The sequence below is a fragment of the Moschus berezovskii genome, chromosome 15 (assembly GCF_049115385.1).
Source record: "Moschus berezovskii isolate FMDL1 chromosome 15, NW_MosBer_1.0, whole genome shotgun sequence".
Classification (NCBI taxonomy): domain Eukaryota; kingdom Metazoa; phylum Chordata; class Mammalia; order Artiodactyla; family Moschidae; genus Moschus; species Moschus berezovskii.
In genome coordinates this window covers 53,263,325-53,288,741 of record NC_142474.1, presented here as the reverse complement: position 1 = coordinate 53,288,741, position 25,417 = coordinate 53,263,325, and the positions used below count along the sequence as shown (strand labels likewise).

The window sequence follows — 25,417 nt, the reverse complement described above, 5'->3', positions numbered from 1 at the left end:
CTTTTAATTTTTTAAATACTGCTGCTTTGAATATGTATATTTATGATCAAGCTTCTAAGGGTGCAGATGATTGACAGAAGTCACAAAGAGGGGGTAAAAATGAGAGAAAGAATAAAAAGACGAGGAAACAAAAACAGCCCTTCACCTCCCATCTCGACCCATCCACTGCAGGAGGTGGAGGCTGGGGAGGAGTCTGTGTTGCAATCTGTTTACTCCTAAACTACTGCTTCACTGTAGGTTATTTATTTCAGCCACAGAGTTCTTTTATTAAACCTAGTGTATGAATTCCAATTCAAAACTAATTAATACAAAAATAAACATACTGTTCCCAAGCCGAGGCATAATAAGCCAGAAAACACTGCACTGTTCTCCACTCCAAAAGGCTCATTTTGAACTTTGGGTTTTAGTGCAGTGACCAAAACTTTAATTACTTCATCCTTATCCAACAAAACGAGGTAAGATTTCTCTAGGACCACAGTCGCCCTGAACTTCATGGATCTTCTGAAACACTAGGTAGTGACATTATTAGGAACAGTATTTGAGATTCTTCAAGGTCAGAATCAGTGTAAGGTTTTTGCCTCCCAGCTCGGCAAGGTTAAGAAACGTGACATTTTCACATGACTTGAAGGGGATTTTTTTTCTTCCTTCCGGATGGGATTACCCCATTGAAGGAGAGCCCCTGAATCCCAGTGGTTCTTGAATAACACATTGTGAATGGAATAGGGGGTTGGGGGCAAAGGGAGGGGGTTTGAGAGGAACAGTGATGAATAACAATTAGTTTCTTTTTAACTTTGAAGGGGAAAGACTGATACATCAAAATAAGCATCAAATAGACATTGATGGAACTGCTTAAATAGAATGTCAAATAAATTAATTAGTGTAAAACAAAATCTCTCTAGAAAAAAAATCCCATATCCCTAATTTTACATCCTTCTAAGGTTTACACTTAATTAAATCAGGGGCTTTTTATTTATTCTCACACAGATGGCTAACGTCACCTCAACAATTCATTCCCGCGTAAATTTACCACACAAAAAGGAACAGTCATTTCTCAAAGTACACAAATACCGGTTACCATGGAAACCAGTTGGTGCCTGCTGCTCCTGATTTTGTTTTCAGAGCAGAATCTTAACCACAGGACATTCCAGCTGTGACTCACTGGGACTACTGGCCAGCATGCGGCTCGGTCCCGATAAGGGTACCAGCTCCCCTGCTTTTAGAAAGCTTCAAGATTTACTCCTTCTGAACAGTATTTGAGGTTGAACTTGCGTCCATAGAAAGAAAACTTGTAGAGATTAAGAAGTGAAAGATTGACATTCTTACTTTGAATATGAAGATCAAATTTGTACTACTGTGTTTAAAGGTTTGGGTGTGTTTTTTTTTTTAATACTTGAAATGCTGCTCATGTTTTCAAGTTGCCATTTAATGTATCTTCACATGTGGATCCCTGTATGTACAAAACCTCCTGTGTAGAATCTTATCAGCTGTTCTCTCAAGGAGAAGATTTATTTAGGATTTTTGTGTTTTAGATCTTCCACCCTCCATGCCACCTTGAAATATCTCAACCACTCTTAAGACACTCAAAGAGGAAGGAAATCTCTTGCCTAAGCCACATTTATTAACTTCTATCTACTTCCTTTGTGTGGGTTTGATAATTTGGTGCTTGCATGGCTGATGAGACCATTAGAGATTTCAGACTATGGTTGCAACATAAAATGATCTGTGGACTCCAAAACAGTGTGAACCCATGCATACAAATGGAACACAGAAAACCAAAGACTCACCACTGACAGAGTGAGATTTTTGTAAGATTAAGGTTTTTGTAGGTACTTTATGAATCACTGGAACTCAAGTCTGGAGGAATGTTAGCACTGTCACCTGCTCCCTCAGTGTGAATCAGCCTTATGAACTGCCAGATGCTCAGAACAGAAATGTAGTTTTCAAGCACTGCTTTGTTGCTAAATTCTTTGATGATTTTGAAAATTTGTGATCCTAATGAATGAAATTATAACTAACTCCTATCTCAGGTTGGGATGTATAGACAGGCTTCTATTCTAAACTCATTTTAGAATGACAGTGAATCACAACTAAAACTCGACCCTTTCTATCATAGAAGTGAAGTGAAGTGTTAGTTGCTCAGGCATGTTTGACTCTTTATGACCCCATGGACTGTAGCCTGTCAGGCTCCTCTGTCCATGGGATTCTCCAGGCAAGAATACTGGAGTGGGTAGCCATTCCCTTCTTCAGGGGATCTTGCCAACCCAGGGATCAAATCCGGGTCTCCTGCATTGCAGGCAGATTCTTTACTGCTGAGCCACCAAGGAAGCCCTCTCTATTATAGATTGGCAGCTAGTTCATACTTTTCTAAGTACTGTTTTTCTTATTTACTTGAAATTTTTCTTGAAGAAAAATATGTTTATAGTGGAAGATTAATTTTAGGAATAATTAAATATAGCTAATATAAAGAAATTAAATCAAGAGCTTCTTTGGGAAGATATTGTTAAAATATGCAAACATTTCTGGAAAAAAAATTTGGTCATTTCCTATTACAAATCTTTAAAAACTCCAAAAGAACTTTATCCTTTAGAGTTTAGCATGTAGTTAAAATCATTCATCTGCTGTGAGGGAGAATTCTAGGTATAGTAAAGAGTGCCTAATATTTTTAGAGAAGAAAACTTCTGGTCAATGTAAAGAAGATAGTTAAATCTCTGAGAATTACACTCAATGAGTCCATAGAGTGGCTTCTGAGAGCCAAGGTCACTAGTAGAAGATTATATTTCAGCTGAGAGCAGGACAGCAATTGTACTGTAGGAACACATTAGAGCATGCAATAAAGGACAGAAATGGTAAGGACCGAGCAGAAGCAGAAGATATTAAGAAGAGGTTGCCAGAATACACAGGGAAGCCTGGTGTGTCACAGTCCATGGAGTTGCAAAGTCAGACATGACTGAGAGACTGAACTGAACTGAATATTGTCAGTGTTGGACACTAGACTCAAAGTCCAGTCTAGCTCTAAAATTCACTTAGAACAGAAACTTGTGAAAATTACTTAACCTCCATAAGCTAAGAGTTCTTTGCAAACTTGGCCTCTTAATGGTACTTGTCTCATAGGGCTGTTGTGGTTGCTGCTGCTGCTGCTAAGTCACTTCAGTCGTGTCCGACTCTGTGTGACCCCATAGATGGCAGCCCACCAGGCTCCCCCGTCCCTGGGATTCTCCAGGCAAGAACACTGGAGTGGATTGCCATTTCCTTCTCCAGGGGATCTTCCCAACCCAGGGATCGAACCCGGGTCTCCCGCATTGTAGACAGACGCTTTACCATCTGAGCCACCAGGGAAGTCAAAATTCATGAATGTGCTGATGTGCTCAGTCATTAGCATACCAAAAAAAAACCATATAATAGATTGGGTGTGAGTCCTGGCATATGGACTCAAATGTTATTCTAACTCTTGGTCAGTGGCAAAGGGAACCAACATTGCTTCTAAAGAAACTCTACCGGAAATAACTTTGACAGAAAATAATATGACGGATAGAAAGAACTTGAACTGACTTATGTGAAGTAGTTCTCAGAAATCATCCCTGGCAGACCAGACAGGGAAGCAAGAAATCAATGAATCACTCGGGAGGAGATGGAGGGCCATGGCCAGTAGAGTGTTGCTATGACAACCTGGTTTTGTGTGTAGACTGAGGCCATCCCTGCCATGTGGGGTGCAGAGCCCCAGCACAGATCATACAGTGGGGGAGTCTGAAAGCGTGGAGTGTGTGGGTGGAGGGAGGTGGTGGATCATCACAGGTCTGGTGGCGAAGAGGACATTGGGCAATCTGTCAAGGCTGCCCTGGTGACAGATCAGGGAGCAACCACTGGATAGCAAAATACATGTGTTTTTTCCTGTTGCAGCCTCCACCCCACTTTCCATCTGGCCAGCCTGCAACTCTGGCTGCTTGGCCACTGGAGCTCCTGAGAGGACCAGGAACTGCCAAATTCTTGGAGCACCTCTTCAGATTTTCCCCACTCCAACATCAACTGTACCAGGAACTATGGGAGCTGCTTTGTTAGAACAGTTACTGAGAACACTGTTGCCCAAGTTTACATGCAAATCTCCTGGCTTGGAACTTTCAGAGTTTACTTTAAATCTGAAAGGCTTTGAGATGTTTTTGTAAGAACAGAAGAAACTGCCAAGCAAGATTCATCTAGGAGGGTAAAAGGCCCCCACTGTGAATGACAAGAGCCTGGGCAGGGAGGGGGTGCGGGGGGAGGTGTATGCAATCCAATCCTGGAAGATAAATTAGACAAATGTTTAAATAAACATGCATAAGCAGAGCACCGCTGGCTCTGTGACACCCCGGGGGTGGGGGGGTGGGGGGGGTGAAGGCTCCAGCATGGGACACAAGGGTGGGCACAGTGCAGTAGGTACAGAGGCACAGCTTGCCCACCCCCTACTACCCCCTTCCCACCAAGCACAGGAAAAGCCACTGCCATGTGCTGCAGGGTGGGGCAGGAAGCATGAGGTACCCGTCTAAAATTAAACAATGACTCACAACCCTGAATCTTTGCATGAGACCAAGAAACCCACTGAAAGCCCACATTTGGAATTATTTTGTGTCGCTCTGAATTAAAGGTTGGAGGCCAATACAGACCATACAGTCACCTTTCCATGCGGTGGCTAGTTGCTGTCCTCTCTTAATGGTGCATGGATATTTATTTCTGCTTTCTACATATTACTTATTTTAGATGCTACCAAGGCTGATTTGGGTTGGTTTGTTTGCTTGTTTTTTTAATCATGGATGTATGCAAAAGTTTAACTACAAAGACATTTTATCTCAGCACTGTTTATAATAGTAGACATTTGCAAAGATTCTAAGTGTTTCTCAAGGAGAATGGGTAGTTGTATTGTGATGATGAAACATTTGATGTTGCAAATGATGTGGTGTAATAAATAACAAGGAGAAACATTCGCAAGCTACTGTTACATGTTTAAAAAGTCATTAAAGAATAATAGTACAGAACTTATGATGGAGGGGAGAAGAATGGGGGAAGGGATAATCAGGGAGTTTGGGATCAACATGTACACCCTGCTGTATTTAAAATGGATAACCCACTGCATTGCACAGGGCACTCTAGTCAATGTTACAGGGCAGCCTGGATGGGAGGGGGTTGGGGGGAGAATGGATACATGTATATATATGGCTGAGTCCCTTTGCTGTCCACCTGAAATTATCACAGTGTTGTTAATCAGCTGGATTCCAATATAAAATAAAAAGTTTTAAAAATGCAAAAAAAGAGAATAGTATGTACAAATGATCCTCTTTCAATATTAAAATAAAATAGGGAGGGACTTTGTAAGTAAATGTCACCAAATATTATCAGTAGTGATATAATTTGTGTTATTTTTATTTTATCTAGGTTTTTCTATATTTTCCAGATTGTCTGCAATGACTGTATTCCTATGTGATCAGATAAGTTTATTTTTTAAAGTATTATCTCTGGGGCCCTATTGACATAGCAAGGTAGATATGTATTGGTAATATTTTTCCAGGCTCAGAATTTCATACCCTTTTAGGTTCTCAGATACCCAGCTGGTCTACTAAAAATATTGTACTGTCTGTCTCCATAATCTTTTTCATGTATCTCAAGATTATCCCTGAAAATTAGCCCATTAAAATGTTATTATATAAGGTAATCTTCAGCATTAATTTAAAACCATATTTTGTCCCTAATGCTTTCTTTTTAAAATCATAACTAGGCTTTTATTATTAATTAGACTAATTCTGTATTTTAAAAAAGCATCCTTTCAGTTGTCCAGGGACTAAAAAGCTCTTACTAACATAAATTTTGATAGTCACTGATGGACCAATAAGCACCTAATTCCCTCCATAGTGGGAAGTGAAATGCTTTGAAAGTCAAGCACATTCTCCCTAATGTGTACGATGAACATTTAGTTTCATGAACCACAGCTTTTCCTCTGCCAACTATACTATTGTGCATTTATACTGTGAAAATATACTATTCAACACTTTAAAAAATTATTCTGCCTCCTAAGAGCCTCACCATCTGCTACAGATGGACTCAGAAACAGGGAGATAACTATAGCGCAACATGAAACCATAGAAGCTGGAGCTGGAAGGACCCAGAGCACAGCCACACACTCTTTTCCAATTGAGGGAGGGTGAGAAAAGAAAGCTTGTTCAATAGGTAAGAAATCTTGTTCAATAAATAAGTCCATGTAAGAACTGAAGGGTAAAGATGTCACTTTTGGACTTGCTTGGTGGTACAATAGTTAAGGGGCTTCCCAGGTGGCTTAGCTGGTAAAGAATCTGCCTGTAATCAAGAAGACTCCGGTTCTATCCCTGGGTCGGGAAGATCCTCTGGAGAGGGGATAGGCTACCCACTCCAGTATTCTTGGGTTTCCCTGGTGACTCATACGGCAAAGAATTCACCTGCAATGTGGGGGACCTGGGTTTGATCCCTGGGTTGGGAAGATCCCCTGGAGAAGAGAAAGGCAACCCATTCCAGTATTCTGGCCTGGAGAATCCCATGGACAGAGGAGCCTGGTGGGTTACAGTCCATGGGGTCACAAAGCACGACTGAGCAACTAAGCATGGCACAGCAGCACACTAGTTAAGAATCCACCTGCCAATGCAGGGGACACTTGATCCCTGGCCTGGGATGATCCCACATGCACTGGAGCAACTAAGCCCATATGCTGCAACTACTGAGCCTGTGCACCTAGAGCCAGTGCTCTAAAACTGAAGCCACTGCAATGAGAAGCCCACAGACTACAATGGCAAGTAGCCCCTGCTGGCCGCAAATAGAGAGCCCGCTTTCAGCAACAGAGAACCAGCATGCTGCTGCTAAGTCACTTCAGTCATGTCCGACTCTGTGCGACCCCATAGACGATAGCCCACCAGGCTCCCCCGTCCCTGGGATTCTCCAGGCAAGAACACTGGAGTGGGTTGCCATTTCCTTCTCCGAGACCCAGCATAGCCATAAATAAATAATTTTTTTTAAATGTGTCATTTTTGACAAAATTCTGAAATGTTGCAGGTGGAAATTGTTCCCACTGTAAAAAAGTAGTCAATCAGTGTAATTAATCAAAATTTACAGCAACTCCAAACTTTTGGAGTCAGCCTTCTGATCAACACCTTCTCCTTCATGCCACGTGCCTGTTGGATGGTAGAAGGGGCCTTACATGCACACACTTGATGCCTGTGGTCTGAGGAGCAAAGTGAGCTGAGGACCACCGGGAAAGCAAGTGTGCCAAGAGCACTTTCAAGTTTTGAGCATCTAATGGAATTTTCACTGGCTTCCAGGTAGTGTGGAAATTATTGGTAGGTCTGATTATTCCTTCATGTTTGAGAGGATACTGAGAGGGAAAACACAATTTCTTTTGAATCTGAGAGCAAAGGCTCTCTTTTGAAGTCTAGTGCGTTTGCCTCATTAACGGCAGCAAATTAATGCAATTACATAAAAATTCTTCATTGTGAGGGATGGTGAGAAATGATCAGCATTTTTTAAGGAAAGGGATTTTGGTCATACTGAGATAAACATCTCCCCTTTTAAATTTTGTAATTTAAAAAAGCACATTTTACTTGGGCAACTATGGAGTCTTCAAAGTCTTCTAAAATGCTTCTTGTTATAATTAATGACACTACAAAGTATTTGGCTTAATTAACCAATGGATACGCTTCATTCTAAACTCCTTTGAATCCAGATCCTGCTCTGTCCAATGCTAGATTCATATCCGGTAGAGAGGCCTCAACTGAATTATTTGGCACACTGTTTTCACTTTTTATGTGTGGTTTTGAATAGTGGTTGTCCTTAGAATTGAAATAGCTTATCTCTGAATTCTAAGCAACATGCCAGCCGTCCTAGAAGCAAACTTCCTCTAACAGACAGTTCCAGGAAGCATGACTCATCTGCCCAGGAAGTGTTTAAGGAGGTGCCATGATAATAGAGTCAGTGCAGACCCACGGCTGCTACCACATCCCATCTCCTCCACTTCTCTGCTTTTCTTTGGCCAGCAAAGGGGATTTTAACCACTCCACTCTTAGAGTCAGATAATACCCAATCCCTGTGGCTTTGGGAGGAAATCTGAGAGGCCAGAGAAGGGAAGCCCTGCTTTCAACAGGGCCAATCTAAGCTAGTAACATTGGGAAGGCTGTTTCGGAAACTGTAGCTTTTCATTTACTGCAAAATGTTTTAGAACCACAAATTATCCATAAAATTGTATTTATGTTAAAAAAATAATAATATTTATTAGCACTTACTCTGTGCTGAGTATCATTCTAAGCCCTTTCCATGTATTATCTAATTTTTTTTGTGCTCAGTCACTTCAGTCATGTCTGACTCTTTGCAACTATGGACTGTAGCCCTCCAGGCTCCTCTGTCCATGGGATTCTCCAAACAAGAATACTGGAGTGGGTTACCATGCCCTCCTTCAGGGAATCTTCCCAACCCAGGAATTGAACCCATATCTCTGACATCTCCTGCATTGCAGGCAGCTTCTTTACCCACTGAGTCAATCTTCATTTTTAATTTTTTTTTAACTCTTCTAGTTAAGTTTCCAAGCTTATTAAATGAGAGAATTGAGAAGTGATCATTGTCTAAGGCCATATGATTTTTAAAATTTATTCATTTATGGCTGTGCTAGATCTGTGTTGCTTTCTCTAGTTGTGGTAAGAGGGGCTACTCTCTAGTTATGGTGCTCAGGGGTCTCACTGTGGTGGCTCTTGTTGTGGAGCATGGGTTGTAGGTTCACATGCTCAGTAGTTGTGGCAGATAGGCTTTAGTTGCTCTGAGGCATGTAGGATTTTCCAGGACAAGGGATCGAACCTGTGTCCCCTGCATCAGCAGGCAGATTCTCATCCACTGGACCACCAGGGAAGCCCCGTGTATTACCTACTTTAAAATTCCAGCAGCCCTATTATGCAGACAGTATTGTTATCTCCATTTTAGAGGTCTGGAAACTGAGGCATAGAAAAGTAATTCAATATTTTGAAAGGCATCAAGAGCTCAAGAAGAACTGTTCTGTTTTCCTTCATTGGCAATTAGTTTAAAAAAAAAGAATTGTTAAATTAAAAAAAAAAACAGCAAAGTCCTTATTTTCTGTGATAACAGAGAGTAAAAAAATAATTTTTTAAGTTACAGTGATAACACCCAAAACTCCTGTTAGTCAATGGAATTGACATCTATTTCTTCATTATATTTCTTAATAGAGCTTGGAGTGAAATAAGTGGACCAAAATGTTGGCTTTCTCATTTATCCTTTGTGAGAATTGTCAAAATGCATTATTGAAGCAGGCTACAGACAGAAAACAAGAAGAAAATTAAATGTCTTGAAAGATGAACCATTAATTATATAATCAGCCCCTAAAGAATTAAATGCTGTCTATTCAGGAATTTCTTTATACCTAACTGGACTTCCTAGGTGGTGCTAGTGGCAAAGAACCCACCTGTCGATGCAGGAGATATAAGAGACGTGCATTCGATCCTTAAGTCAGGAAAATCCCTTGCAGAAGGAAATGACAACCCAGTCTGGCATTCTTGCCTGGGAAATCCCATGGACAGAGGAGTCTGGCGGACTACAGGCCATGGTGTCACAAAGAGTTGGATACAACTGAAGTGAAATAGACACTTTACCATCTGAGCCACCAGGGAAGTCCCGTTTGCCTTTGACAGTTCCTGAACCGCAAGTTCCCTTACTGAAGCCACCAGCTCTGCAACACCTTGTCCAGTTACTCTTCCTCAGGAATCCTGGATAATATTGCTGATAGCATTTAACACAACTTGTGACTAAATTCATATACTGTTGCAAACTGACTAGGGGCTTCCCTAGTGGTTTAGCAGAAAAGAATCTGCCTGCCAATGCAAGAGATGTAGGTTTAATCCCTGGATTGGGAAGATCCTCTGAAGGAGAACATGGCAACCCACTTCAGTATATTTTGCCTGGAGAATCCCATGACAGAAGAGCCTGGCAGGCAATAGTCCATGGGGTCTCAAAGAGGTGGACACGACTTAGTGACTAAACAACAACAGTAACAATAATAAATTGATTAACATCTGTCTCCTCCATGAAAACAAGGAAAACTGATGCTAAAACAGTTGTATTTCCACAGCCTATGTGTCTAAAATATATTTGAGTGACTGAATGAGTGGATAAATAAATGAGCAATGCATATTTAGGACAGTAAAAGCCTGAGGAAGTACTACAGCAAAAAACAGAACAAAACAGATCCTGTTGCATTGTGTTTGATTCAGCATTTCTCAAATTTATGAGAACACTGGTCTCTTTATTTGTAAGACATCTGTCAGCGTGTGTGGCAGAGAGAGCTGTGTGATTTCCCCAAATGCAGTTCCCTTTTGTCCGCATTCCTGAACCACTATATGGAAGGCAGAGGAACACCTGAATTGGTCTCCAACATGACTGAGAAGTAAGCTTGTATTGTACTAAGCAGCTGAGCATTTCTGAGTTCTCCATAAAACAGCTAGTATTCTTTGCTGTGATCAGTTGCTCGGTCATCTCCAACTCTTTCTGACCCCATGGACTTATAGTCCACCGGGCTCCTCTGTCCATGAAATTTCCCAGGCAACAATACTGGGGCAAGTTGCCATTTCCAGAGGATCTTCCTGACCCAGGGATTGAACCCATGTCTCCTGTGTCTCCTGCATTGACAGGCAGATTCTTTACCTCTGAGCCACCTGGAAAGCCCACAGTATTTCTTAACTAATTATAATTATATCAGGCATATGGGCCTGATGCTGCAGAGTTGTAGTTATGAAAAATACTGCTCAGGCTGCAAACTTAGACAACATGAGTGTAGGACAGGAAGACTGACGGACATCAGTGATATTCTCAAGGATGCTTTTAATTAGCAGTGCACTATTTTGTCACACTGTAGGCAGATGCTTTACCATCTGAACCACCAGGGAAGTCCTGAAAGGAGGACATGGAAGTGCAAAAAGCAATGATATAAATATCTGGGGAAGATGACATCAGAAAGAGGATTTGGCAAGGGATGAAGTGAATCTTATAAAGGCTACAGAGAAATACATTGACAGAAGTCACTGACATAATTGAGAGGACTTGAAATGGGACATAAGTGGAAAGGGAAGGCAATAGAAAGAATGTTGAAATGATACAATGGAAAATGATAGTGGCAAAGGTGTCAAATAAAGAAGATGGGGAAGAAGTTTAGAATCAGAATTCACATACTGCAAAGTGAATCTGACATTTTAATGTACTGAGATAAACATAATAGTATCAGTGAGCCTTAGTGAATCAAAGCATATAATGTATGCTTGATTTTGTACAGCTTTGGCTGTAGCAATGGAAAAGTAAGCCCTATTGAAAAAGAAACATGGAACAGCCCTTGAAGGTATATGCTAAGAAGACACCTATTATAACCCTTACTACTTCCCAGGAGAGAGTTTTGAAGTGAGGATGAAATGTGCTGTCGTGATGGAAGTGGGCTGCAGACAGTGGCCCCAGCTGCTAAACTGAGGCTAATGCAAGGTTTGCTCTATTGGGATCCCTGGGGATTTTGACTGAATGGGGCTGGGGTGGGGTCTAGGGTCTATGAATATACTTTTAAACAAGTTACCTAAATGATTCTGGAATGAAGCCAGATTTAGTAGCCAGTTATGGGGGCTTTATCCTCCACATCACCTTCTTCCTCAGAATTTTTTTTCTTTCTTTTTTTTAAAGGAAAGATATCAACACTAGTGGAGCAAGAAGACACCAGGGATGGCAGAGGTCAGATGTCTATGTGGACATCTCTCAGGTGTCCTGTTCTTAAAAAAAGCATGCTGTTTGCTCAATTCTTTATATTCTGTCCTCTGTCAGAGAGTGCTGAGTGAAGAGATGTGCTCTCCTGAACTAATCCTGACTAGCAGAGACGTGGTTGTGACTGTAGAAATGAACAAGCCATTACGAGACAGTGATCCATTTCCTCCAAGTCTGTGATGACATATCAGTCATGGGCATGAGGCTTTAGGGAGAGAGATTCTGAAAGAAGATATGAGTACATGGACCAAAAAAAAAATTGTTAATTAAAAAATTAATGAAAGAACAAAGAAATTCAATAGAAAAAGGAAAGGAAATTCAAGAAAAAAGACATACTCTAAAAAAAAAAATTAAACTCTGTCCACAAAGTCAGGAATAATTTGGGGGTTGGGGTAGGTAAGAAAAGGGAAACCCTCTGAAGAACTCAGTCTAAGGAAAAAACCCATGGACCTGCATGGTAGCTTTCTGACCATCCCAGGAGCACACATACAAATTAGCTAAACCTTGGGATATGGCGCAGTTAGAAAGGAATGTCTATTTATTTTAAGCTATGATTGGGGCAAAAGAAAGATGAAAATGTGAGTTGGACCAATGCTCAGAGAATACAGTGTAACATGATGAAGGTGAAGTAGAAAGACACCTCTTATGATTTTGAAACTGGGAGAAGAAACAGGAAATCCAATTTAGAGGATAAGACTGTCAGTGCCTTTAAAAGAATTTTCCCATGCTTAAGTGCATTATACTGTATAGTCCTGAGAGGTATGGTCACTACAGAACAAATTGTGTAATCTTGCTCACTTCATAGGCAATTCAAACCACACTTCAGGGGAACTCCCTGGTGGTCCAGTGGCTAGGACTACATACTTTCACTCTTGAGAGCCCAGGTTCAACGCCTAGTTGAGGAACTAAGATCACACAAGACACAGGTCACAGAAAAATCAGAGAACAAAAGGCTTTTAGCACACCGACAGAATCCATGTATGTCCCTGCAGAAAGGTTTTGCCTCTTTCCACAGATGTGAACTATGAGCAACTCGGGCCAGAGGGCTAGACCTTGTTGCCGCTGGTCAGAGCTGGTCATACTGAACAGAGGGGCACTTATCCATTGACAGCTAGATCCATGCCTTGTTGTCAAACTCAAAGAGATGAGCACCTGGTGACAGATGTAACCTGTAACCAAGGGAAAGTCTAGTTGTTTGTAAGCACCTGAGGTCCATGGTCTTGCAGTGTCGTGGCTGGGGTGCCCTTATTTAAGTTAAATCTGTGAAATTGCAGAAACTCAGAGGAAGCTTTTGAGATGAAAAATGAGACCAGAGTCTATGTTCACAGCAAGAAACAAGAAAGTCAGAAGAAAGAAGAAGAAGGGAGTCACTCCTGAGCCTTCTTGGTCCCTGCCCTCTCCCAGCTTTTCAGTTGATCCTGTGTGTCATGAAGCTTCTTTCTCACTTTCTTAGGGTAAGAGCCATTTCACAAACACTAGTCTTTTCCCCATGGGTCAGTTTGAGTGTGTATCTGCAACCAGGAGTATAAGGCAGAAGAGGGAACATAGGAGAATGCCAGAGGTCTGAAAGGAAAATGTCTTAACTTCCAAAATGTGGGAAAGATTTATTCTGGAATCCCACACATGAGTAAGATGGATGATGATTTGGGGGAAAATTCTACACTGAACCCTGAACATAAGTTGTCAGTATGAAGCAAAGATATAATAAATGATCACTGTTTCCCTATGCAAAGGTCATACTAAATCGCATGAATTTCTCTTGGTGACAGGGTCACTGAAGTGGTCAACTTGGGAGTTCCATGGAAACTCCCTCGCGTCACCTCTGAGAGTGATAATCCTGAAAGAGAACACAAACGGACTGTGTGTGGTGTCATGGCTTGGGGCATTGGCATGGAGCCACAGTGCCTGGTGGAAAGTCTGGCTCTAGTAATATAATCTGTGTGACTCTGGACAACCTGCCTTTGTCTCAGTTTCCTCACCTGTCAAATGAGATAATGATATTTCCTACATCACACGGTTGCTGCAAGAATTATCTAGTAAGTAATGCATGAAAGTGAAAGAGGAGAGTGAAAAGGTTGGCTTGAAGCTCAACATTCAGAAAACAAAGATCATGGCATCTGGTCCCATCACTTCATGGGAAATAGATGGAAAAACAGTGGAAACAGTGTCAGACTTTATTTTTTTGGGCTCCAAAATCACTACAGATGCTGATTGCAGCCATGAAATTAAAAGACGCTTGCTCCTTGGAAGGAAAGTTATGACCAACCTTGATAGTATATTAAAAAGCAGAGACATTACTTTGCCAACCAAGGTCCGTCTAGTCAAGGCAATGGTTTTTCCCGTGGTCATGTATGGATGTGAGAGTTGGACTGTGAAGAAGGCTGACCGCCGAAGAATCGATGCTTTTGAACTGTGGTGTTGGAGAAGACTCTTGAGAGTCCCTTATACTGCAAGGAGATCCAACCAGTCCATTCTGGAGGAGATCAATCCTGGATGTTCATTGGAGGGACTGATGCTAAAGCTGAAACTGCAATACTTTGGCCACCTCATGCGACGAGTTGACTCACTGGAAAAGACTCTGATGCTGGGAAAGGTTGGGGGCGGGAGGAGAAGGGGACGGCGGAGAATGAGATGGCTGGATGGCATCACGGACTCTGTGGACATGAGTTTGAGTGAACTCCGGGAGTTGGTGATGGACAGGGAGGCCTGGTGTGCTGTGATTCATGGGGTCGCGGAGAGTCGGACACGACTGAGCGACTGAACTGAACTGAACTGAACTGAACTGAATGCATGTGACAAATATAAGCTATTATTACCAAGTTGTTTGAATGGTGCTTTCCCAAAAGTGTTCAATAATGGAAGCGTTTTAACCCAAGAAACCTATCATTTTAGAATACTTGAAACAGGTAGCATCTTTCTGATATTTTATCAATTATTTTTTAAGAAGTCACAGGCCAATGAGTCTACATGCAAATAAATAATAATCTAAAGACCAGAGGATCTAGAGGAATCATCATGAGATGGAATTCTGAGGCAAAATAACTTACTAGAAATAATATCCTATGTTTGGTTATAAAGTCACTGCCTTTCGTGTAAAAATGACCTGGGGACCACAAGTGTTTAATATCATCCAACACCACGACGTGGCAACAAACCTATTCAACCTCAGCCTACAACACTAGAACACACAAACCAGATAATATGGTCCAACGCCAAGTTAGTAGGAGAACTGAATCCAATCCTGGACCACATTTGAAGAGACACTGACATACCAGAGAGCATGAAGCGGGGGGATGGGGGGGGTCCCATGGGAGCTGACCTTTCTGGACCCTTGGGAGCATCCCTCCTTGCTTATCACTGTCACCTTCTGTCCTAGTCTCTTCCTTCAGCTTCCACGACACAAAAACCTCTTGGTTTTCCTCCATCCTTGACTCCCCATCCACAGGCTTCCAGAACCAACACAGGCTCTGGATTTCCTGTACATTTCTGTGCTGATTTTTCCCAAATCCATTATTTTTGTTTGTATTTTCAATACTGATTTTAAAATTTCTTCTTCCAGATACAGCCCCAATCTCAAAATAAAAATGGCGAAATCAAGTAATAAAATACAAAAAGAATCCTAAGGTTGATTTCCTAAAACTACAGGGGCAACACAGCCTTACTCCTTTAAGCAAATGACCCTTCCTCCCACTAAGTATTTTATATCCAAATCTGAATCCTTTCATTTCACCCAGAGGACAAAGTAATAGAGGATGGATTCATTTCCCAGTGGGATCTTTACCAACCCACACATCTCAGCAAGGCTGGGCACAGTGTCCGACCAGCACCTAATCAAGTCCTTGCATAGTTTCAGTTCTGTTAATTGAAAATAACTCAATTCTGGCTGCAGTCACAGCCACTCACTTTGAACTTGGCTAAGTCACTTGAAAAAAACCCTTGAACTAGCAGTGATAAAATAATGGAAGCTATATTTCATGTTTGTGGCTTTTCTCTCCATTAATGGTCATTTGTGCTTTTAGAATTTCCATCATAAACCAGCCATTGTAGCAATTGCTTTGGTCTTGCCCCTTGGCTTACAGAAATGGAAAACATCTCCTCCCTCTGGCAACAGTGTCATTCTTTGGAATGCTTAGCTGAACTTCTGGTTCTCAATCAGTATTTTTGTGGCTTTCACCATCAATGTTGCACAAGATACATGGCCCCTCTGTAACATCATCTGTGGAGCAGCTCTGCTGTTGTTGGAACAGGGACAAGTTTTCTAACACCTCCAAAAATTATCTGATGGGTCTTTTTGTTAACATATCACCCTCAAGTAAGTCCAAAGAGGTGGAGTCTGGTCCCTGGAAAAGTTTCATCTCATTTGCTCCCACTCTTTCTGCCAAAGCCGTCCTTAAAGCCCAGTTCAAAAGCTTCCTGTTGGCCCTGCTCTCTGCATTGTGCTTTTATCAAATAAGGCGCCCAGCAGATTGGTAAACATGCAATACTCTGCACACCCATTAATTCTATTTTGGTATGTGCTCAACGTGGTAGAATTGTAGGGAGTGTGTAGAGATTACACAAAAAGGCCAGTTTGGAATTCAGTTCTTTCTTATAGCTTGTCTTTCAGCTGATGCTAAAATATGGCTGTGATGTTCAATTTAACCTGAACTTACTGAACACCCATAAGACCCCAATTCTATAATCAGGGCCTGGGTTATAAAGTTAGCTGGAGACAGTTCTCACCTTCAAAAAGCTTACAGTCCAGTAGGGCATGTGGGCACAATCACACATGGTAAAACTATGATATGACAAACTGCTGTCTGTGGTATGAACAAGTGGCTTTGAAAGAAACTTTTGTATTTTTACCTAAAGAATGAACAAAATCTCACCATGTGAAGAAAAGAAGATGATCACTCCAGGTAAATGGAATGAGACAAATATGCCATTGTCAAGCTTGTGAAGACCACCTGAGCACTAGATCAAGAAAGTAAAGTGAAGTGAAAGTCATTCAGTCATGTCTGATTTTTTGCGACCCAATGGACTGTAGCCTGCCAGGTTCCTCTGTCCACGGAATTCTCTAAGCAAGAATACTGGAGTGTGTAGCTGTTCCCTTCTCCAGGAGATCTTCCCAACCCAGGGATTGAACCCAGGTCTACCATATCACAGGTGGATTCTTTACCATCTGAGCCACCAGGGAAGCCACCAGCAAATACTGGAGTGGATAGCCTATCCCTTCTCCAGCAAATCTTCCTGACCCAGGAATCAAACTAGGGTCTCCTGCATTGCAGGTACATTCTTTACCAGCTGAGCTACCAGGGAAGCCCACAGATTAAGGAAAGGGGATTTTAAAATCTCCGTCAAGTTTGTGCTTTTTTAATGTTTGTCTCATGTTTTCTTTGACTACTAGTAAATATAACTTTCTGGTGGGTAAACACTATGGTTACTATTTCTCTGAGTTTTTCTAAATATAAAGCAAGATTTTTTTTAACCCCCAAAAATATCCTTCAAAGGCAAGGAATCCATATATTAATATTCAGCACCTCACAAAGTCTCTCAAAGTATAGAAAGCTTTCTCTTCTTTGCTTTGAAAAACAAAAGTGCTATTTGGAAAAGATATGATAATCTCAAATGACCTCCATCAATGCTAGCTTTAAAAAAAAAAAAAAGAATTTCTTAAAAAGAGGATTAAAACAACTTTACAAAGATAAAGGCTTTTTCTGTGATTCCCCAGGACTATGTCCTGAAAGTTACACACACTGGATGGTGAAAGTCTTTGCAAGCAAGACTTCCAAAAATCACTGTCCATCTTAAAAAGAACGATACTCAATTATTAAGTTGTGGATAGAAGGGATACAGGAAATGTCCTAATGTTATCAGAGTGGGGACTGGCCTCTTAGAAAAGATCTCTAGTGAAAACATTATATGTGAATTAGAAGTATTATATGCTAGCATGGAGATAAAGATGATGTGTTAAATGACTCAAAAGTGATTTTATTAATGATGAGAACTAGATGTCAAAATATATGTAAATAGCCTGAGTAAAATTGTTTTATGAAAATGGAAACTAACATTCTAAATTAATACAATGGCTTATAAAATATATAATTTTATATATGATTATATAATTACATTAATAAAGTAAGATAAGTAACCACCTAACTTTTCAATCTATACCTCCACAAAGCTGCATATTCAAATCAGCAAAAAAGCTTTGGTAAATAAAATATCTTATCATAATAGTAGCATATTACCTTCTATTTGGAGGTACCTAATTTTCCAGCAACTTTCATTGTGTAGCATTGTATACAGAAAGTTCTGAAATGAACTCAGGTGTAAAAATAAAACACAAGAATCAAAATCATGATTACCAGTATCAGCTTAATTAGGTATTAAAGTCATGATATTTAAATACTTTCTGATCTCTCTTTATAAATAAGAACAAACAAAAAATAACCAACAAAAACCAGAAGTTGTTCTTCTACTTCTGCATTACTTAGGTAAGACGAGGTTACTCAGTCCAGAAGTTACATTGAAACCTTAAAACACAGATAGTTATTTGTGCATATAATTTAACGGATTAAATACCCTTATTATTAAGATGATGCAGTGAAAGAGACATGAAACACATCTGTTCAAATACCATGTATAGTCAGCATATTACAGACATTTAGGACAGGGTGAATGGTTTGGCTGCAAAGCATGATAACTTACCTTGGCTTGCTAACTTGAACAGAAAATGCAGTGATTATTTAGCTTCAGAATACATACCTCTAAATAGTCAGTGGAGCAGTTTGTGTAATATTCCAATTCAAATGCTAAAAATGTATAATTCACAGTGTTTCCAGTTGTTGCTTGGATGGTCCAGTTGCAACGCTGGTTGACAGAATAGGGATTTGGATAATGGATACTCTCTAAGATGCCATAGGTTTGATTCACAATCACCACGTTATCACATGCTGGGAAAAATAACAATGACTGTTAACCACTATCATATGTATCACAATTGCCCCAAGATGTGTGTGATTTTTCTACAGGAAAACATCTATGTTAAAAAGAAACATATATATGTATGTGGAGAAGGAAATGGCAACCCACTCCAGTACTCTTGCCTGGAAAATCCCATGGACCAAGGAGCCTGGTAGGCTACAGTTCATGGGGTTGCAAAGAGTCGGACACGACTGAGTGACTTCACTTCATACACAAAAACACACACACACACATATAACATAAATAGATGCATACATACACAGGTAGTTGGTGCAGCATTTTTATATGGAAATGGTCTCCATTTAGAACAAATGTGAAAGAATATTTAAATGAATTCATAAACTTTAAAGTGTCATGAAAATTGCGTGTGTTAAAATTGGCATCACGTTCCTGTGAATTGGTGCAGAGCAGAAAAGCATAGCCTGACTCACACATCAGTCTAATTTGTTTGTTGAGAAAAGTGTATTAAACATTCTATGCTTCTGTTTTTCTAACTTTAGCATTTGGAAGAAACAGAAATTTTGACCTTTAAATTCAACAGTTTAGAAACATAAAGTCCTATGTGAGTGCTAAAAATGATTAACAACATGGCTTTGTTCAACATTCAAAAGTCAGCATGAAATTCATAATAAAGACTCTGTTATTCCTCTAGTTAGTCATCAGGAAGAGTCAATTGAATAGAAGCAACGTAAAAGATTTGAAGAAGAAATAAAAACAATAAATTTTGAAAAAAAAAGTCTTCAATCCGATGGTGGCATTTTCTTTAGCTGAGTTTTCAACATAACTATACTAGGCATTTCTACCGTATGGCTAGTCTTGGGAGCCATGGCCAAATTCCACCAAACTTAATGACTTGAATGAGGCCTAGGCATGACTTTTCTCCAGTCTTTTTCATATTGTATGATGTGTAATAAAAGAGAATAGGAAAATAAATATATTGAAAAATTATCTCTGAAAAAGGTGGTTTGTAGTTGCATTTCTCCTACATTGCTTCCTGACGGGTGACTGGGACACCATTTGTAAGTCATTGTGGTCTACAGTTTCCCTCAATAAAATTTAACTACCTTTTGAGATAGAAGACAAAAACAGTAGTGTTGGATAACTATGTATAATGGAATAATGTCCCATTATTGACAGTCCCAATTAGAAGACTTTCATGTTTAATTCAAATGAAAACCCATTAGCTGCTAACCAGTTACACCAATCTTTAAATTGTGACTATCTCAGCAAATTCTTCTTCCAGGTTTCTGAGCTTACCACATGTGTTAGTTACATGACATTATGCTCAATGTGTAAGGATTTCTCCATCAAACAGAGTTAAACTTTTTCATAAGGAGCTAAGATTTATTTCAGTTGCTCAAACTAACGGGTTACACTTCTTTCAATTTGCTTCATTCAAGAGACTGAATACCCACTGCAGTCACTGAGCAATCAGTACACACACTTACTCTGCTGGTATTTAACCAGGAAGCCACCTCCCTGCTGGCCTTCATCTGTCCTCAGTTTTAAAGACATGCTGTCTCCACTGGAACGGATGACAGGTGGTTTCTTATTCCCACAAAGCTGAGCTAGCAGATGAGAGCTGGTACTTGAGCCATCATATACCTTTAAGAAAACATTTTATTGTTTGTTTGTTTGTTTTTTGGTCATGCCACAAGGCATGCAAGATCTTAGTTCCCTGACCAGGGATCAAACTTGTGCCCCCTGCAATGGAAGTGCAGAGTCTTAATCACTAGACCACCAAGGAAGTTCCAAGAAAATATTTTAAATGTCAGATGATTATGGCTGTAAACATTATCTAAATGACTCTGCAATTTATGAGAAGTGGGGAAGAAATACACAATGATATAACAATAGAAGAGCACTGAATCAAAATATCTTATAAAATTGTACTTAAACATCTATAAAATTGAGCTATGTACTCAAGATGTGACTGTGTATAGGAGTAAGGGAGAGAACCCAGCCTGAAATGTAAAGATTGAAAATAAAGGATTATTACATGTTTTTGAGACCATAGCTGTTATCAGTAGTTTTCCTTGCTTTTTTATTTCATAGTTTATCATTTATGACACTTTAACAAATTTTTTATTTAGATGGTTATTTAATGGAGATGGTGACTTACTGGTACTGTAAAAAGCCCTGCTTTATTGACTTCAGTTATCTTCTTTAATTCAACCTCTGATACAGTCCTAAAGATTTAGTTTTCAATACATATATAGAAATCATGTGGATAATAACTATGATAAACCTCATAACCTCTTTCAGGAGATTTTTAACCATATCTTAACAGTCTATATTCAGTATATTTTAAAGACTTAGTGTACCAAGCCATTCATTAATATATGCTGTACTTAGAAAGGTATTTTCATCAAATTTTCTTTTAATTTTTTATTTTGTTTAAATTTTTAATGTGGATATTGTTTAAATGTTCCCTTTTCCTGAATCTCAGAAATAAAAAAATGATGCATCGATATATACTGGGCAAGATGGGAGCAGTGAAAGCTACAAGTGAAACTTCATACATACAGCCAGATAGTCTTGACTGCAGTTTGGATGATACTCCAAATGGAAGTCTTCAAACTCCAGCAGGAATGGACTGCCATGGCTGGCCTTCAGCCACCAGGAGCACTCGGAGCTGTGATAGTAGGGCATCGGGTAGTTGGGGGACGTGAATGTGCCGGTGGACGTGGTTAGATTGCCCCCACAACCTGTGGGAGAAAGACTGGGGATAACACACAGTCTTTTCTTTCTGTAAAACTGAATTCTCTTGTCTATATCAAACTGGTGCTACTGTTACTCCCCTTAAAACCCAAGTTACAAAACAACCCTGCACCACCAAAGACTAGTAGGCCTAAAATCTCAATTCACATCAATGTACTTTCCTTTTCCCAACCAACATGACCAGCTTGATGAACTATACCAGGGAATATGACATTTTCCCTTACTATGTCTTTCAAAAACAAAAACAAAACAGCTAGGGTTAATTCAGAAATATTCACAATGTTGAAGTTTATTACAAATAGTACTGACAAAATACAGCTGGAAAAAAAAAAGGTAAGAGCACAGCAATCCAAGAATGAAAAATCCAATCAGACTGGACTCTCCAATAAAGTACAAGTCTTTGCCATTTACCTGTTAAGGACCCATCCCAGTAAGCCGAGAATCCAGGTCCAGAGCCAAAGAAGTCACTCTTAAATTTTAACCATAACTTGTTACTGTGGGAGATGATTCTTGGAGGTGAATTTGAGCCACAGTATTGCCCCAGGAGTGGTGAATTTTCATAACCTCCATTCCTGGAACAAAATATAGGTGTGATCATTTATTAGGTTATTAGGTTATAATATAAACATTTAACGTTAATTAACTTTGACATCAAAAACAGATCCATTTGTCAGTCAACCTCTCTCAAAAATATTCTAAAAACAATTCCAAGTTTTCAGTTTTTCACTTTATTAAATAGCATGTGAATAACAATATAAAATCACCATCATTTATTATTGACATGACATTTTATATACCCAATTATAAATGGAGAAAAAGACTTAAATCTTCTCCCTTTCAAATAAAGCGTCTGGCAAATATGTCATAGAACAAAAGATAAAGAAACAAAAATCATTAACAATATAAACAAAAGTTTACAGAGAAACTTGAATGTTTTTCTAATTTGAAAGTTTTCAAAATGTAATATATTTGACATAGTTATGCATAGTTTTAAAAATACTTCCTTCCCTAAGAATTTTGGGGGTCTTAAATCTAGTTTACTATCTATAGTTTATAATCTGAATTTTCCGAGCCTAAAAAAGGATTCACTCAATCAATGATTGCTGATAATTAAGAAAATCATCTTATTTTAGCATTATATGGTGGTGGTGTTCAATCGCTAAGTCATGTCCAACTCTTTGCAGCCCCATGAATTGCAGCATGCCGGGCTTCCCTGTCCTTCACTATGTCTGCTCAAACTCATGTGCATCAAGTTGGAGATGCCATTCAACCATCTCATCCTCTATCACCCCCTTTTCCTCCTGCCGTCAATCTTTCCCAGCATCAGGGAATTGTGATTTATTGTTTAAGTAGCTTACTTTACATCAGAGAACTAAGTTTATTATAAAATAGTATAAGAGTCTAGCCTTTTGAAATGCCAAATAAAAACTTTAACACAGATGTGCAACAAATTATTAGTCTAATTTAACTCAATGCAACAATCTAGAAATCCCATGGACACAGAGGCCTGGTGGGCTATAGTCCACAGGGTCGCAAAAGAGTTGAACATGACTTGGCAACTAAAACAATAATAACGATCTGGGGAGATATTAATATATACTTTAACTCACCTTTACTGCAAATATAACTTTAAAAAACCCGTTCTTTCAAAGCACTACAGAATTAAAGAGAAAAGTCTTGTACTGAAATTCACAAGCCAAAAGCCTTGTACTGAAATTCACAAGCCTTTCTGTTTTCCTACTGTTAAGTCAGGTTCCAAACGACAAACTTCATATCTTGTAAGAAAGAGCATAAAAAGGAACTTCACAGAAGACTTTCTATATTTTTTTCTTATCCTTTCCAAGAAAAATTAAAAGTGAAAATAAATAAGAAAAAAAAGATTATGATGAAATAAAGGTGCTTACCTGATTTCCACATAATCTGCTACACATGTACTACCAATGGCATCCTCTAAGGAGAAGTTTGTGAAGTGTAACGCAATCTGTTGGCTGCTTTCCACTGTGATCCTATAAATGCATTCCAAGTTGTTGGGGTAAAAACGGGGGAAGTTTGGAGAAGTGAAAGTCCCAGATTCTTCTGTGTAGTCATTCAAGCATGCTGTAAAAAGAAATAGATCCCAAGAGAAAAAGTAATTTACAAGACAATACATTTATAAGACATTTAGTTATATACACTTCATTAATTTATGCTAATATATTTTATTTTCAATATGCCATTCTGGGATGTTCAAAGAATGATTTCCTTTCAAAACAAAGTTTTCAAAATCTCAAAGGCAAAAACAATTACTAATAGTAAACCCAAGCTATATGGGGGAAGTAGTTACACATAATCACAACTTTTTGGTTCTTGGAAGTACTTTATTATTTTCTAATCCATGCAAATTATCATAAACATTAAAAACTAGGCTTACCTACAGAAATCACAGGGGAAGGCTTAGTGATAATTCAGTTCTTTCAAACTTTCTTTCAGAATGGTTTTTATCAAAGCATGCATTTATGAGAAATGACAAAGCCAGTACTCAGCCACATGGGGATGAATAGGAGATGAAACCCGGGGATGGGAATGACCTTGAATCAATGCCCAGTTCAGATACCAGCAAGTTGTACAAACTTAGGCAAGTTGCTTCACCATTCTGAGCCTTACCTCGAAAATGGAGATGTAACTATTTTTGAGGGTCAAAGATAATACAATTAAAGGATTTGAACATGGTATAGTTCATGCTTTATTGACTATGCCAAAGCCTTTGACAGTGTGGATCACAACAAACTATGGAAAATTCTTAAAGAGATAGAATTACCTGTCTCCTGAGAAATCTGTATCCAGGTCAAGAAGCAACAGCTAGAATTGGACATGGAGCAACAGACTGGTTCCAAATAGGAAAAGGAGTAAGTCAAGGCTGTATATTGTCACCCTGCTTCTTTAACTTATATGCAGAGTATATCATGAGAAATGATGGGCTGAATGAAGCACAGCTTGAATCAAGATTGCTGGGAGAAATATCAATAACCTCATATATGCAGATGAAACCACTCTTATGGCAGAAAGTGAAGAGGAAAGAGGAGAGTGAAAAAGCTGGCTTAAATCTCAACATTCAGAAAACAAAGATCATGGCATCTGGTCCCATCACTTCATGGCAAATAGATGGGGAAACAGTGGAAACAGTGAGAGACTTTATTTTTTTTTTGGCTCCAAAATCACTGCAGATGGTGACTATAGTCATGAAATTAAAAGATGCTTGCTCCTTGGAAGAAAAGTTATGACCTACCTAGACGGCATATTAAAAAGCAGAGACATTACTTTACCAACAAAGGTGCATATAGTCAAAGCTATGGTTTTTCCAGTAGTCATGTATGGATGTGAGAGTTGGACTATAAAGAAAGCTGAGTGCAGAAGAATTGATGCTTTTGAACTGTGGTGTTGGAGAAGACTCTTGAGAGTCCCTTGGACTGCAAGGAGATCCAACCAGTCCATCCTAAAGGAAATGAGTCCTGAATATTCATTGGAAGGACTGATGTTGAAGCTGACACTCCAATAGTTTGGCCATCTGATGCGAAGAACTGGCTGATTTGAAAAGACCCTGATGCTGGGAAAGATTGAAGGTGGGAGGAGAAGGGGACGACAGAGGATGAGATGGTTGGATGGCATCACCGACTCAATGGACATGTGTCTGAGTAGACTCTGGGAACTGGTGATGGACAGGGAGGCCTGGCATGCTGCAGTCCATGGGGTTGCAAAGAGTCAGACACAAGTGAGCGACTGAACTGAACTGAACACAGTGTGTGCTCAGTAAACGATAGTGATCATCAGTACACTCTAAAATGGAACAGAGAAGAGTAAGAAAGGCAGAGCATAAATACAGTGAATAAATGGTATCATTCATATAAACCTTTTAGATAGGATAATTTTATTTCCTAAATAACTACTAACTTTTCTACTTTACCAGTTTCAA

General features: G+C 39.5%; 1 protein-coding gene across 1 annotated transcript in view; it reads right to left on the bottom strand.

The window, feature by feature from the left end:
- Nucleotides 1–25,417, bottom strand: part of CUBN (cubilin) — a 271,996-nt gene that overhangs the window by 178,849 nt on the left and 67,730 nt on the right. The window contains exons 23-27 of the mRNA XM_055429374.2: nt 23,373–23,565; nt 21,880–22,040; nt 21,274–21,455; nt 20,196–20,352; nt 18,529–18,716 (exon numbers count right to left, since the gene is read on the bottom strand). Of these exons, the coding sequence (XP_055285349.2) occupies nt 18,529–18,716; nt 20,196–20,352; nt 21,274–21,455; nt 21,880–22,040; nt 23,373–23,565 (881 nt within the window). The remainder of the gene's footprint in view (nt 1–18,528; nt 18,717–20,195; nt 20,353–21,273; nt 21,456–21,879; nt 22,041–23,372; nt 23,566–25,417) is intronic.